Source organism: Globicephala melas, chromosome 15 (genome assembly GCF_963455315.2).
Source record: "Globicephala melas chromosome 15, mGloMel1.2, whole genome shotgun sequence".
Lineage (NCBI taxonomy): Eukaryota > Metazoa > Chordata > Mammalia > Artiodactyla > Delphinidae > Globicephala > Globicephala melas.
Window position 1 is genome coordinate 26,940,842 of NC_083328.1, and position 13,157 is coordinate 26,953,998.

General features: G+C 40.9%; 1 protein-coding gene and 1 non-coding gene across 2 annotated transcripts in view; one reads left to right on the top strand and one right to left on the bottom strand.

Annotated features, from left to right (window-relative positions):
- The window catches only part of SHISA9 (shisa family member 9), a 447,725-nt gene that overhangs the window by 22,319 nt on the left and 412,249 nt on the right, over positions 1-13,157 (bottom strand). The window contains exon 4 of the mRNA XM_060285262.1: positions 11,613-11,696. Coding sequence (XP_060141245.1) covers positions 11,613-11,696 — 84 coding nt within the window. The remainder of the gene's footprint in view (positions 1-11,612; positions 11,697-13,157) is intronic.
- LOC115867697 (U6 spliceosomal RNA) lies at positions 4,381-4,487 on the top strand. Its single transcript, XR_004045236.1, has one exon. It is a non-coding gene; the product is annotated as a U6 spliceosomal RNA (small nuclear RNA).

Here is a 13,157-nt window from a genome sequence, read left to right on the forward strand (position 1 = left end):
ATTGTTATTGCATGGGGGTCTCTTTCTGCTGAAAAATATTACAAACTTCTCATCCTTCAGAGTCAGATTAAATGTCTCCTTTTGAAAACTCCCCTGAGCGTTCACTTGATCCAGATGAAATTAATCCCTCCTTTTTCTGTGTGCCTGGGGGAATTTTGCATATTTCTCTACTATACCATTTCATTCATTCATTCAATCATTATTTATTTATTCATGTGCATATGTATGACTGCATTCCCCAAGCATATCACATTTTATTAGCGTTTGTTATCTAATTGTCCCTCATCTTCCTGAATCTGAGAACTGCCTGAAGTCAGGGACCACAAGAGGTTCATCTTTGCATCTTGCATAATGGCTATCACGGTGAGAGAAATACAAAGAGAGACAGACAGAGACGAAGAGAGAGACACAGAGGGAGAGAAAGAGAAGGGAGGAGGGAGAAAGAGAATGTAGGGTAGGGGAAGGAAGAAAAAGAAAAGAGAGGAGAGAATTTAAGAGCTGTTATGGACATCTGCTGATTTTTGCCTACTGAGCATCCGTATTCCCTTCTTCCATCTTTAGCATCAATATTTTCATCTGGGAGACCAGCCCTCCCTACTCTCACACAGCCCATGGATCTCATGTGGGGCTGACCTCATAGTCCCCCACTCCAGAGATGAGCACACAAGGCAGGCTGTCCAATCAGCATGTTCCATTCTTTGACCCTAATCATGGGCATGTGTGACCAAGTCAGATTTGTGTAACTCAATTCTGGGAATTTTATGAGTACTACAAAAGAGAAACACTCTTTCCACGGGTTTCAAGGGAGTGAGTCTGGGGTGCCAGCAGCAATTTTGTCACCATGAGGGGAAGAATCTGCCAGTGAACAAAACTTATTCAGATAGAAGCACAGATGAAACTGTGATTTGAGCCCCTGTATCCAGCTGTGCCTGAAGCTGGATTATTTATGAATCTAGTCATATGAGCCAATGTAGTTCCTTTTTCCTGCTGAAACCAGTTTGAGTTATGTTTCTTTCATCTGTAATCAACAGAGCTCCAATTAATACAAGAATTATAGGAGAAAAAAGAAAGAAAAAAGAAGAGGAGAGGCTTTGGGTACCTTTGAGTTCTACTGGTAGGTCCTCTCCACTGATTGAGTATTCATGGTCTAACACATCCACAGAGCTTGTGAATGGACTTTCTTGTTAGATGGGAGGGAGAGGCCATGCCAGGACAGACCCTGGAGTGGAGGTGTGTTTGGAGAATGGCCTCCTTCTCAGTCTTCTGAAATTTATTCTACCTACCTCTCCACTTAGGAATGGCATAACCATGGTCACATCTCTCCCTTTCTTATATACAGCAAGTCTAACCATAAAATGATGGTCTGACCTATATTTTCAAAGCCCCTTCTATCTCTGACACCCCGGGTGCCTCAACTGGTTCTCCTGAAGCTCCAACCCAGTTTTATCCCCAAAGGTCTCTCAGAATCCCACGATAGGGCATCTTGGGTGAATCACCATCTCAGTTTTCCCAGGACTGAGTGAAGGGATCATGGAACACAGGACTTTTAGTTCTGAAATGCAGAACATCCCAGGAAACTGGGACAAGTTTGTCTCCCCAGACTGACATCTTCCCCTTAGCTGCTGCAGCCCAAGGGTAAGGCTCCCTCTGACAGATCAGACATTAAAGAGCCTAAAATGACTGTGACCGGTCTCCAAGCATTTCAGAACTTTGCAACAGCCAGTGCCTTGTAAAAAAACATTGTTTAATTTTTAAGGCTCATAATGATAAAAGTCAAACATGTTATTTATAGAAAAGTAGATAGAAATAATAGGTAGGCAGGTAGGTAGATAGATAGATAGATTGGGGGGGGGTGCCCTTATTCCCCTTACCTTGCCTTCCTCCATCTTGCTGCTTGGAATTCAGATTGCTGTCAAGCCATCTTTGCTGATGCAAATGAGAACAGCCTAGGGATAGCAGAGCAACAAGGAAGGAGGATCCTGGATCCAGGAAGGACCTCATGGAGCAGAGAGGCTAGCCTGGACTGCTTGCCTTGGATCTCATCTTCCTTATATTTAAGTTATTACCATTTTGGGCTGTTGATACACCCAGGTGAACTAACCAATTCATGTACATGATCTCATCTGACCATCGCTAGAGCTGGTTCTGAAGAGAAGGTAAGGACTCTGCCCTTGACCGCATACCTGGTTAGTGGCTGAGCTTGCAGCGGAGGCTGGTCCTGACTCACATACGCTTCGGGCTCCTCATCACCGTGCTTTACTGCCATTGCCGCTTTTCCTTTTATGCAGTGCCTTCCGGTTTTCAGAGTGTTCCATGATTATTACTGACTAAGGAGGCAGGGTTGATTATTGTCCTTATTAGCCAGATCGCTTAGGTAATTTGACTGAGATCATCCAGTGAATTAGAGAGGCATCTAGGATAAAAGTTCCAGTCTTTGAAACTTCAGAACTTTGCCTTTTTCGCTTGACTCCACCAATCAGGCTCTCTTGGAAGGACCAGACTCCACCAGCCTCTCCTAATATTTTTTTAAACACTTCAAGCAATTCATTCAGTTTCTAAATTCAAGAATACTAATAACAGCTATTTTCTTTGAATTAAGGTGTATTTGATAGAAAAAAATTCGCTTGTTAGTCAAACATAAATGAAATTATGGTCAATTTCAGTCTCCCCTCCCACAGATAGTAGTATCTTTTTCACTAGCTTTATTCATAATTTTTTATCAGTGAAAGGGAGTTTACTTTAAACAAACACTCTCTCTTTGAGCAAACAAATGTTCTATTTCAGCCACAACCTGTCAGGCTTTGTTTATTGAGTTTTAACAACGGTACCTAATTCTTATCATCAATCTAGCATCCTTGAAACAGTCAGCTTAGCTTTCCAGTGCTAAAGTTTCCGACACTCTATTTTTCTTGCATCTTTTCTGAACTGTAGGTTCTAATTCTGTGTTCCAGTTAATTAGCGCTGTCTGTAATTTTAGACAACCCATATCTGTTAAGGCAACCAAAATTCCATCTTTGTTTCCAAAGGTGGCTGTTTGTTGTGCCAGAAGGTACTTAGCTGCTGAAATAAATAATGACGTATCACTTATAAAAAGTGCTGTTGCCTCATTGGGCAGATGTCTCTTGGTGATGGTGACTAAATATAGCATGCCGATTTTAGGGCAAAGATGTAATTTTAAAAAGTAATCATAAAACTATTGATTGTAAAGAAGTCACTTTGATTTCCTGTTCACTCTGATTATAGAGACCTTCACCCTTACCAGGCTTAGAAATTTTTAACCCTTGAAAACTAAAGCCCTATCAGGAACAGGTTTCATATTGGAAAACTAAAAGTGTATCTACCCAGAGGTGTGGGTCAAACACTTGTTTCCGTCCTTTGGTCCCAGCAATGAAAACACATTCAGGAGGGAAAAAAGGAGGTACTGTGGGAGGTACCATCTTAAATAATACTAATACTACTAAAATATAATAGTTCCTACCATATTTCAAACTTCATTATGTGCCAGACGTTGTAATAAGCACCTTATTTATATTGTGGGTTCATTCAATTCTCACGGCATGACTGTAATAAGAGGAAGATGTATTTCACGTGAAGCAAATCAAAGCTTACATTTTACGGCCCCCTCACTTGCACGGGTCCTTTCTAAGGCCCTAGCAATGTGTTTCCATCATCACGTGTTGTTTTGAAATTTTGTAAAAGTGAAATGTTTGAACAGCAATGGTTTAAGCCTGGGAATTCTTCCTCCTGGGGGTTCTTTTTTGTTACACATCCCCTCATGTTGGTTAGTGCTAGAGAGGCTGAGAGCATCTGGGGATTTGGGATTGAGCTGCAGTAATACATCAGGATGGGGTTTAGTGGGATATGTTTATGTGGTTCTCATTCATTTCCATGAATTGTTAAGTGACTCTAAGCTAGCTACCCGTGAATGACTTATCCCTATGGCTTCCAGGAATACTCCTGCCACACTGTGCTGACTCATCTAGTATTTTGATCCAGAATAGCAGGGCCAGAGGTGGTATTGCAATGGGGACAGAAGAAATGCAGGTAACAGAGGAGAAATTAAGTTTGAAGTATATGGAGTCAGAAGCTAGTCTATGGGAAATTCTTTTAAAGCATACAACTCATATATGAAACAAACTCATTAGAGCTTTTCCCAAATTTAGTGATAATCCTAAAAATTTACATGTCATTACTAATAATGAGTTGTGGAACTGAAAGTAACTTTTCTAAACCATCAAGAGCCGTATTAATTTTTCATCAACCATGCTAGAAAAAAAGTTCGAATTATTTATTTTCTCTATAGAAAGTATTTTTATCAAGTTATTGTCATATGAAGACAGAGTATGCAGCCTGAGCATATAGGATAAAAATATTACAGAGGTGTTCGCTTTGGCAGCACATATACTAAAATTGGAAGGATACAGAGAGGATTAGCATGGCCGCTGCGCAAGGATGACACGCAAATTCGTGACGCATTCCATATTTTTTAGTGGGAAGCAGCTGCATAGCACAGGGAGATCAGCTCGTGCTTTATGACCACCTAGAGGGGTGGGATAGGGAGGGTGGGAGGGAGATGCAAGAGGGAGGGGATATGGGGATATATGTATATGTATAGCTGATTCACTTTGTTATAAAGCAGAAACTAACACACCATTGTAAAGCAGTTCTACTCCAATAAAGAAAGATGTTAAAAATATATATATTACAGAGATTTATTAATCGTTAATAAAAACTATTATTTTTTAAATTTTGTGATGATGTGCACATTTGTCAGCTTTTAAAATTTGGAATCTGCTGCGGCTTCTTTTTATTCTAAATAAATATTTATTTTCACACCTGATTTTCATATTTTAAATTTTGTATTCTTTGACTTAAAGAGTGTATATAACATAATGTAACTTTCAGATCCCACAAAATGTTAAAATGTCTAAGCAGTAGAGATATTTATTTCTCATTTAATAAAACATCTAGAGATAGAGGTTTCAGAGAAAGTAGATTCAGCACCTAAACAACACTGTCAGGGCTCTGTATGGCTTTTCTGTGATTTTCTTGGTTTTCCCCTCATTACTGTAAGAGGCTGCTATAGCGCCAACAATCATAGGATCAGTAACATCTAAAATTATGAAGAAAGGAAGATGGGCTCACTCTTTTCTCAAGTCTCTCTCTTGTTGTTAGGGAGGGAAATCTTTCCCCAGTATTCTCCAGTAGATTTCCCTTTGTATCCCATGATCCAGAAATGGTCATATGGCCTAATCTAAAGCAGTCATTGACAAATGGGAATAGGATTATTATGATCAATTAGAAGTCAAAATTCATCCCCTGGGACAAGACACCTTGCCCTGAATGCCTGAATGAAACAGTACCCTACTGTCAACAAAGACGGAATGACTGTTGGTTAGGCAGCCAACAATGTTCACAATAGCATCATTGTCCCCTTTTTGTCCCCTTACATAAACAAGTTAAGGCTTAGTGATATAAAGTGTTGTGTCCAGAGTCACACACCTAGAAAGTGGTGAGGACCTTCACCTCTATATAAAACCTATATGTGTTTGACTCTGGGACTCAGCTCATGTTCTATGCTATGTCATATAGCCTTCCCAACCCACGAGGCCACTGGTGTACACTACAAAGTTGTAGAACTTTAGGGAGCATGGTTAGGTGCTGAGGAAGGAGTATAGGGCAGCAGAATGCTTGCCAGAAAATCTCACAGGGTCAGAGAGGAAGAGGGGGCTCTGGGTCTCTGTACAGAGAGCAAATTTCAATACAATAGGGACCGTTACAGGTACCCAAGATGCATTTCATTGTTTTTGAGTGAATAAGGGAATTTCAGGTAGGGGGGGATGACATAAATAAAATAATAGTAGAAAGTTAATGGATTGAGGGTAAAGAAAGACTGGGCTTGAATCAAATATCTACCATTTACAAGATGTGCTTCTCTGTTGAGTTTCTTCTTCTTATAATACCTTGTGTTTTCAGAGGGGGATATCTAGCTCCAGCTTGATGGGGTAAAAGAAAAATCAGAGGAACCACCAGCTTTACGCCCCTTCCTCTACAGGGGAGGAAACTGAGACCCAGAGAGGTAAAGAGACTTGCCCCCAAATCCCAGCCAATTGGTACCAAAGCCCTCATCTACAAATCCGGGTTACTTATTTCTCAATCTGTCTTTTAGACCCTGAACTGGGAAGGCATCATTCTATGCTCAATTCCTTATACAATCTACTCAGATGATTTAATTTTAATCATATGCTTCTTTCCTTGTGGAAGCATGTGTACGATGACACTTAGCTGCACCATCTAATACTATGATTAAGTGCTACTTTTGAATTACTGTCTCCATTTCCAACAAGGTGTTTGAGAAGTGTCAAACCCAACAGAGATCAGGAATAATATTCCACATAGGATTAGTATGATTACTAGCAGGGGTGCATTCCACAAGATACCTTTCATTTCTGGTCCTGCAGTGTCACTTATGCATCCATTCATTCATTCCACAAGATATACCACACACAAAATATGCTGCTGCAAACTCAATGTATAAATGTAATCAGAAAGAAAAAATTATTTAAAAAAAATAGGTCCTGACAGATGGCTTCACAGGCGAATTCTATCAAACATTTAGAGAAGAACTGACACCTATCCTTCTCAAACTCTTCCAAAATATAACAGAGGGAGGAACATTCCCAAACTCATTCTACAAGGCCACCATCACCCTGATACCAAAACCAGACAAAGATGTCACAAAGAAAGAAAACTACAGGCCAATATCACTGATGAACATAGATGCAAAAATCCTCAACAAAATACTAGCAAACAGAATCCAACAGCACATTAAAGGGCTCATACACCATGATCAAGAAGGGTTTATCCCAGGAATGCAAGGATTCTTCAATATACGCAAATCAATGTGATAAACCATATTAAAAAATTGAAGGAGAAAAACCATATGATCATCTCAATAGATGCAGGAAAAGCTTTTGACAAAATTCAACACCCATTTATGATAAAAACCCTCCAGAAAGTAGCCATAGAGGGAACTTACCTCAACATAATAAAGGCCATAGATGACAAACCCACAGCCAACATCATTCTCAATGGTGAAAAACTGAAAGCATTTCCTCTAAGACCAGGAACAAGACAAGGATGTCCACTCTCGCCACTATTATTCAACATACTTTTGGAAGTTTTAGCCACAGCAGTCAGAGAAAAAAAAGAAATAAAAGGAATCCAAATCGGAAAAGAAGAAGTAAAACTGTCACTGTTTGCAGATGACATGATACCATACATAGAGAATCCTAAAGATGCTACCAGAAAACGACTAAAGCTAATCAATGAATTTGGTAAAGTAGCAGGATACAAAATTAATGCACAGAAATCTCTGGCATTCCTATGCACTAATGATGAAAAATCTGAAAGGGAAATTAAGGAAACACTCCCATTTACTACTGCAAGAAAAAGAATAAAATAGCTAGGAATAAACCTACCTAAGGAGACAAAAGACCTGTATACAGAACACTATAAGATACTGATGAAAGAAATTAAAGATGATACAAACAGATGGAGAGATATACCATGTTCTTGGATTGGAAGAATCAACATTGTGAAAATGACTATGCTACCCAAAGCAGTTGACAGATTCAATGCAATCCCTATCAAACTACCACTGGCATTCTTCACAGAACTAGAACAAAAAATTTCACAGTTTGTATGGAAACACAAAAGACCCCGAATAGCCAAAGCAATCTTGAGAAAGAAAAACAGAGCTGGAGGAATCAGGCTCCCAGACTTCAGACTATACTACAAAGCTACAGTAATCAAGGCAGTATGGTACAGGCACAAAAACAGAAATATAGATCAATGGAACAGGATAGAAAGCCCAGAGATAAACCCATGCACCTAAGGTCAACTAATCCATGACAAAGGAGGCAAGGATATACAATGGAGAAAAGACACCCTCTTCAATAAGTGGTGCTGTGAAAACTGGACAGCTACATGTAAAAGAATTAAATTAGAACACTCCCTAACACCATACACAAAAATAAATTCAAAATGGATTAAATACCTAAATGTAAGGCCAGACACTATAAAACTCTTAGAGGAAAACATAGGCAGAACACTCTATGACATAAATCACAGCAATATCCTTTTTGACCCAACTCCTAGAGAAATGGAAATAAAAACAAAAATAAACAAATGGGACCGAATGAAACTTAAAAGCTAAAAGCTTTTACACAGCAAAGGAAAACATAAACAAGACAAAAAGACAACCCTCAGAATGGGAGAAAATATTTGCAAATGAAGCAACTGACAAAGGATTAATCTCCAAAATTTACAAGCAGCTCATGCAGCTCAATATCAAAACAACAAACAACCCAATCAAAAAATGGGCAGAAGACCTAAATAGCCATCTCTCCAAAGAAGACACACAGATTGCCAACAAACACATGAAAGGATGCTCATTTAGAGAAATGCAAATCAAAACTACAATGAGATATCATCTCACACCGGTCGGAATGGCCATCATCAAAAAATCTACAAGCAATAAATGCTGGAGAGGATGTGGAGAAAAGGGAACACTCTTGCACTGTTGGTGGGAATGTAAATTGATACAGCCACTATTGAGAACAGTATGGAGGTTCCTTAAAATACTACAAATAGAAATACCATACAACCCAGCAATCCCACTACTGGGCATATACCCTGAGAAAACCATCATTCAAAAAGAGTCATGTACCAAAATGTTCATTGCAGCTCTGTTTTCAATAGCCAGGACATGGGAGCAACCTAAGTGTCCATCAACAGATGAATGGATAAAGAAGATGTGGCACATATATACAATGGAATATTACTCAGCCATAAAAAGAAACGAAATTGAGTTATTTGTAGTGAGGTGGATGGACCTAGAGACTGTCATACAGAGTGAAGTCAGAAAGAGAAAAACAAATACTGTATGCTAACACATATATATGGAATCTAAGAGGAAAAAAAAAAAGGTCATGAAGCACCTAGGGGTAAGACAGGAATAAAGACACAGACCTACTAGAGAATGGACTTGAGAATATGGGGAAGGGTAAGGGGAAGCTGTGACAAAGTGAGAGAGTGGCATGGACATATATACGCCACCAAACGTAAAATAGATAGCTAGTGGGAAGTTGCCGCATAGCACAGGGAGATCAGCTCGGTGGTTTGTGACCACCTAGAGGGGTGGGATAGGGAGGGTGGGAGGGAGGGAGACGCAAGAGGGAAGAAATATGGGAACATATGTATATGTATAACTGATTCACTTTGTTATAAAGCAGAAACTAACACACCATTGTAAAGCAATTATACTCCAATAAAGATGTTAAAAAATAAAAAAAATAAAATACACACAAAATGTCACCTATTTTATAAGGATTTAAAAAAAAAAGAATCAATGGAGTGGTACATGATTTATAAGAAATAGAACCCAGACCCTATATTGCTGCTTGTTGAATAGCCACCCTGTTTAGGCAACGGAAACCCTGAAAGAAGAGTCAAGTCAAGTCTGTCTGAGGCAAACGAGGTTCTGCCGTGAGCCCTTGGGGTCGGTTTGGTTTGTGCTGCTAATAAAAGGAGAGCCATCCATTTGGAAAATCCAGGCACCGCAGAGTTTGAGTTTCTATGAGATGTTAGCATCTCAGGGCTCAATATAAAATCCTGTGTTATAAAGGCTTCTGCTTTGTTACACTTTCCCCTCTCTTGATCATGGAAGACAAAGTGTGAGTCATGCGATTTAGGATGTGTCAGGGTCACATTTCAGGGCCATGTTCCAAAGAGAAAGGAATATTTTTTTCTGAATATAATAAAAAAGTTCTAGCACTGCTGTTACTATCTATGTGACCCTGAACCTGTCACCTCAACTTCCCACACCTGGTTTCTTCCTCCCTAAAGCAGTCTTCCTGAGGCCCATGGTGTTTATGAGAATGGGTCCAGTTTTGTGCAGTAAGTAAGCGTTTCTGAGCACCTAACAGTCAGTAACTCATTTGACAAATGTGTTGATTCCTTCTCTGTATGTTCCAAGCACTGTGTCAAGCTCCAGAGATTTAACAATAGAACAAAACAGAATCATCCCAACTTCTAAGAGTTCATGGTCTACCAGGAAAGACAGGCTTAAAGTATAACAGATGTGAATTTAAAACCAAAAGGTGAGTATTGGGCTTCCCTGGTGGCGGAGTGGTTGAGAGTCCACCTGCCAATTCAGGGGACACGGGTTCGTGCCCCAGTCCGGGAAGATCCCACATGCCGCAGAGCGGCTGGGCCCGTGAGCCATGGCCGCTGAGCCTGCGCGTCCGGAGCCTGTGCTCCGCAATGGGAGAGGCCACAACAGTGAGAGGCCCGCGTACCACAAAAAAAAAAAAGGGAACCTTCATAACATCATTGGAAAACAGAAAGAGAGGGACATTACTGGACCAGAAACAATGAGAAATCCCTATGAAGAAGTAGATAGGATCTGATCAAAGGAAGGAAAATTAATGGGAGGCTTGGGAACAGGACTGGCTGCAGAATTTGCAGGGCCAGTGCAAAGTGAAAATGCTGGGCCCAGGAAAATGATTCAGAATTTCAAGATGGCGACACCAGAGAATTAAAACACACCCGGAGGCCTTCTAAGTGCACAGACCATCAAGAAGAAGAAAGATTCCTTTCTCTTTCCTGGCAAGGACTCAGCCAATGAAAAGCCATGGACACTGCACAGGTCACATGCCTATGAAGTCGGACTGCTGGGGGCAGTGGATACCATGAGCATGAGGGGGTTGGGAGCAACAATTATGGGGATTGGTTTGGAATCAGGGTTAGAACCAGGGCAGTTGATTAGTTTAGGGCCTGTCCTCTCCCAGGCCTGAAACCCTCTACTTGTTCCCGTCAATGGGCAGAATTGGTTCTTCCAGGCTGGGGTGCTGTCTTCGTTGGCCAGGACTGCTGTGACAACCACAAACTGGGTAGCTTAGACAACAGAAATGCATTGTCTCCCAGCTCTGGAAGGCAGGTCAGAAATCATGGTGGCAGCAGGGTTGGTTCCTTCTGAAGGCTGTGAGGGGAGCCTGTCGCATGCCTCTTCTCTAGCTTCTAGAGGTTTGGTGGCAATCGTTGGTGTTCCTTGGCTTGTGTACGTGCATCACTCCAATCTCTGCTTTCAGCTTCATGTGATATACTGCCCGTGTGCATGCCTCTGTGTCCAAATTTCCACTTTTTGTAACACCACTCATACTGGATTAGGGAACCGTCCTACTCCAGTATGACCTTATCTTAACTAATTATATCTGCAACGACCCTATTTCTAAATAAGGTCATATTCTACTCAATATTTTGTAATACCTATAAACGAATCTGAAAGAGAATATATATTCTTTGCTGTACACATGAAACTAACACAACACTGTAGATCAACTATACTTCATTAAAAAAAAAAGGGGGGGCACATTCTAAAGCACTGGGGGTTAGGAATCCAACATATGAATTTGACCAGGGACACAATTCAACCCATAACAGGTAAATAATGAGTGCTTGAGCCACAGGGGCAGGGTCATGCCCTGGTACAGACTCCTTCACTCCTAGGAGACTAATAGGCAGGAAAACCACAACACTACACACCTCACCTGGCTGCACGACGCTCCTCTCCACCGCAATCACAGGCAGCAGATGGCCGTGAACAGACAGCAGCAAACAAGGGTCATCAAACACTGGGGGCAAACCAAATGTCAGGGAATTAGGATAGCTGCTCATAAAGAATATCATTTGATTAGACTGCATCCCCTATCCAAAACAGATGGACTTTTCATAATCTCCTGACATGTTACCTTAATTACCCAACAGGTGCCGTCATCTCTTATGCTACCTTACCCGCTGTACTCAGGTTACAGAGTTTGGAAACGTTATGACTTGGCTTTTTGGGTTATCTAAGATCAGAGGTTGTCAGCTTTGGCTACACACTAGAGTCACCTGGGGGGCTTTGAAAATACTGATGCCTGGGTCCCACGATTTAACCGGTCTGGGGAGTACAACCTGGGCACTGAGATTTTTTTCTTTTGAAAGCTCTCAGGTGATTACATTGCGCAGGGAAGGTTGAGAAGCACTGGCTTGGAACTCTCCCAGAACCCAGCCATCTCATTAAATGTAATGATGCATATCGATTGCAGATGGCATGGCATGGGTTTGTTGGGGGTTGTTTTTTGTTTGTTGCTTCCAAATGCAATGCATCAGTATCTCTGTTCTTTAACTCTGCAATGCCATGTACTTTATTTTCTTTTCTTCAGCCTAACTTCTTTCAGTTGCTAAGAAGCCAAATCTTTGCTGTATGGAGTTTGACTTTTGCTTACAAAAGTGGCACCTCAGCTGGAAAGTGAGGCTGCGGCAGTACAGTGAATTGTACTAAAATGAAATTGAACAGATAATAGGTTTGCATTTAGTGCAATGTATGATTAGGAGCAATAATATGGGCCACAGCGTCTTTTCTTCCAAGGATGCAGGTTGGTCTCGCTTACTCTATTTAGCAGAAAACATTGGTCTATGGCCTCAGTGAATCTCCCTCCCTCTCCCTCTCATATTCTCTTCCTTTTACTCTCTCTCTCTCTCTCACTAACTCTCTCTCCATTCTCTCTTTTATTCTCATCCTCTTTCTCCTCTCTTACGTTCCTTTGCATGTTTTCTCTCTCTTCCCCTTTCTCTCCTCAAAATTCTTGCTTTCACAGATTTCACAGGTTAGGGTAGAGGAAGTATAGATTCAATAGCCAAAATGCTATGAGAATCATGACATTCTCTGTGCAAACCCTACAATCTTCTGAGACATCTCCTGTTGCTTCTTGTAAAAGATGTGAGGAGAAACTGCACAGCCAAGAGAACTAAGCTAGGTCTCTAGCTTCTGTTTCCCTCAACCCATGAAGTCTTTCTCTCCCAAAGTCTCCTCTCTCCAATCTGCTATGTCACCATGTTTGCTGGTCCCAGAAACTACCTGGGGAAGTTGGCTATACAAATGTGGGAAATAATAATAATGATTGACTATAACATGCTTATTACATGCCGGGTACCCTTCTAAGCATGTCTGACAGATAAAGAGACAGATGCCCAGAGACAGGAGGTGATTTCAAGCCCAGGTTGTCTGCTCCAGGGTCCTTATATTATGAGCATTTCAGAAGGAGGCAGTG